Source organism: Equus quagga, chromosome 17, assembly GCF_021613505.1.
Source record: "Equus quagga isolate Etosha38 chromosome 17, UCLA_HA_Equagga_1.0, whole genome shotgun sequence".
Taxonomy (NCBI): domain Eukaryota; kingdom Metazoa; phylum Chordata; class Mammalia; order Perissodactyla; family Equidae; genus Equus; species Equus quagga.
The window spans coordinates 14,493,571-14,496,949 of record NC_060283.1 but is presented as its reverse complement, the minus strand read 5'-3'; the positions used below and the strand labels follow the sequence as shown (position 1 = coordinate 14,496,949).

Here is a 3,379-nt window from a genome sequence, read left to right as displayed (position 1 = left end):
CAGTGTTTACGGACTGCCTGTTATAGGGATGTTGAAGAATGGAGTTAGGCACAGTGAAGATACATGAAGGAATCTGAAGACTTTGATCATTTCCTGATTTTGTATCTCTCCATGCTTTCAATGCCAAGAAATCATGGAACGTTGAAGCCAGAAGGAATCTGCTTATTTTTTAGGGGAAAGAGCAAGGGTTTTAGATCCTGGCAAACCTGGATTCAAATTCCAGTTCAGGCATTTGTGACCATAGGGAAAAACACTATTTCTTCCTCCAAAGAATCAAAGATATTGAATAATTTACCCAAGATTACAGAACCAGTACATAATTGTTTCAGTTATCTATTGCTGCTTAACAAGCTACTCCAAAACTTACTGGCTTAAAGTAACAACAATCAGTTATTTAGCTCATGAATCTGCAATTTTGGAAGGGTCTCCCAGGGAAGGCTGGTGTCTGCTGGGCCAGCTCGACTAGGGGGCTAGAGAATTTATTTCTCAGGTGGCTCATTCACCTGGCTGGCATGCTCGTGCTGGTTGTCAGTGGGAGCTCAGCCATGCTGAGGCAGTGTCCAACACGGCACAACCAGAAGGACCCACAACTAGAATATACAACTATGTACTGGGGGGTTTTAGGGAGAAGAAGAAGAAGAAAAAAAGAAGATTGGCAACATATGTTAGGTCATGTGCCAATCCAGAAAAAAAAAAGCTAGATATGCTTGATCAGAAAGCCAAGCTCTTAACCTCCATGGTAAACTATATCTACCTGAAATTTTCCAAATGCATCATGTTCTCTCTGGTGTCTCGGATTTCATACTTGTTATATCCTCTTTACTTAACTATCTTTTATCTCACTAACTTATATTTATTTTTCAGGTTCCAGTTTAGACAGCCCTTCCTCCAGGAAGATTTCTCTGATTCCTCGAGACCGGTTGAGCTTCTCCACTATTTCCTCCCATAATATCCTGTCTTATTGCTATCCAGCACTTTTCATTTTGTCCTGAAATTGTCTGTTTTCTTTTGCCCTTCATAGACTATACATTCTTTGAGGGTAGGGGTATTGTCTTGACTTCCCTTTCCTTTTCTGAAGTGAAAGATATTTCAATCCAACATCCTTACAGGTTTGCTTTGAACTGTCATTATCTATGAGGCTATGAGTCTACTGAGCTCTCACTCCCACATATGCAGCCACATACCCCAAACCGGACCCAGGTAACAGAGTTTGTCATGGTGGGCTTTGCTGGGGTGCATGAGGCACGTCTCCTCTTCTTTTCACTCTTCCTCACTATGTACCTGTTCACCTTGGTGGAGAACTTGGCCATCATCTTGGTAGTGGGCTTGGACCACCGGCTACGTAGACCTATGTATTTCTTCCTGACACACTTGTCCTGCCTTGAAATCTTGTACACTTCAGTCACAGTGCCTAAAATGCTGGCTGGTTTAGTTGGGGTGGATGGGGGAAAGAATATCTCATTTGCTGGATGCCTGTCTCAGCTCTTCATTTTCACCTTCCTTGGGGCAACTGAGTGTTTCCTACTGGCTGCCATGGCCTATGACCGCTATGTGGCCATTTGTATGCCTCTCCGATATGGGGCCTTGGTGTCTTGGGGCACCTGCATCCATCTGGCAGCTGCTTGTTGGCTGGTAGGCTTCCTCACACCTGTTTTGCCCATCTACCTTATGTCCCAGCTGACATTTTGTGGTCCCAATATTGTTGACCACTTCTTCTGTGATGCGTCACCCTTGCTAGCCTTGTCTTGCTCAGATGTCACCCTGAAAGAGACCGTAGACTTCCTGGTCTCTCTGGCTGTGCTCCTGGCCTCTTCTACAGTCATTGCTGTGTCCTATGGCAACATTGTCTGGACCCTGCTGCACATCCGCTCAGCTGCAGAGCGCTGGAAGGCCTTCTCCACTTGTGCGGCTCACCTGACTGTTGTGAGCCTCTTCTATGGCACGCTTTTCTTTATGTATGTCCGGACCAAACTGGCCTCCTCTATAAACTTTAACAAAGTGGTGTCTGTCTTCTATTCCATTGTCACGCCAATGCTCAACCCCCTCATCTACAGTCTTCGCAACAAGGAGGTGAAGGGCGCTCTGGGCAGAGCCTTTTCTCTCAAGTCTTGGAAAGGTCAGTGAGGAGGCAGGTGGGGACTGAGTTTCCTTGCCTTGGCTCTTTAGAAGGAGAGTGATGAGGACTATGGAATGGAGTGGTAGCCTGGGTAGTCAGGACTCATGGACTAAGTATTAGTTAAAGTAAAACACTAGTCTGCTATAACAAGAGAGACTTAATTACAATGTAGCTAAAGAATGAAGATTTTCTCTTTCCTACAAGAGTCTAAGTTGAGTGCTCCAGGTTGGTGGGTGGCTCTGCTCAAAGGCATTCAAGGATCCAAGTTCCTTCCATCTTGTAGGGTCAACATCCTCTAGGACGTTGGCAAACTAAGGCCTGCAGGCTGAATCCAGCTCAGCCCTTCTTTTTAATGACCTCTGAGCTAAGAATGGTTTTTATACTTTTAAATGATTGAAAACAAATCAAAAGTAGAATAGTACTTCATGACACATAAACATTTTATAAAACTAAAATTTCAATGTCCATAAATCGAGTTTTCTAGAACACAGTCACGCTATATGTGTTGTCTAAGGTGGCTTTTGTGTTACAATGACAGCATTGAGTAGTTGTGACAGAGACCATTTGTTCACCCCCAATCTAGGGCTTTCTGATTATTTACATGGTCAACATTGAGTAACAGTGGGCAAGAAGGATGAGTATAGAGAATAGAGGAGACACACTCTGTGTCTTAAAGTTTCTCCACTAGATGCAACAATCATCATGTCCACTCACCCTTATTGGGGAGAAATTAGCCATAGGTTACATCTAATTGCAAGAGTGCTAAAAATAGTCCACAGCTAGGCAGCCAGATACCCACCCACAATGTGATTATCATGAAAAAGAGGAGGACAAATTATGGTAGACAACCAGCAGTTTCTACCACAAAGTCCCCAGAGTCACAGCTGATTTTCCATGTGATCCATGCACTTATCTCCTGTGTATCTATAGTCTCTTATTTGAAATACAGACCTATCCACCCTCTATACCAAATGGTGCTTTGAAAATTGATTTAAGAAGATCTCTATGGCAATGTCAGCTCACTTGAAGTAAGCCTTAAAAAAACAATTATAATTCAAGTAGTTCCCAACATGTAGACAGGTCCGTTCCTAAAGATACTGCCAATCATCATTTAAATGTGGATTCCAGACGCTATAGTATGTGGAAGAGGCAAATGCTGAGCTTGGAATGGGTCTGTGGGAAGGACAGATTTTCTGTGATGTTATTTCTCAAGCGGCCAATAAAGAGCAGATTACGTGGTGGTGCCTGTGAGCATCACAGTCT

The 3,379-nt window shown here is 43.6% G+C and overlaps 1 protein-coding gene across 1 annotated transcript; it reads left to right on the top strand.

Annotated features, from left to right (window-relative positions):
- Positions 1 to 1,170: 1,170 nt before the first annotated feature.
- LOC124228607 (olfactory receptor 6Q1) lies at positions 1,171 to 2,124 on the top strand. Its single transcript, XM_046643135.1, has one exon. The coding sequence runs from the start codon at positions 1,171 to 1,173 to the stop codon at positions 2,122 to 2,124; it is 954 nt and encodes a 317-aa protein (XP_046499091.1).
- Positions 2,125 to 3,379: the final 1,255 nt, after the last annotated feature.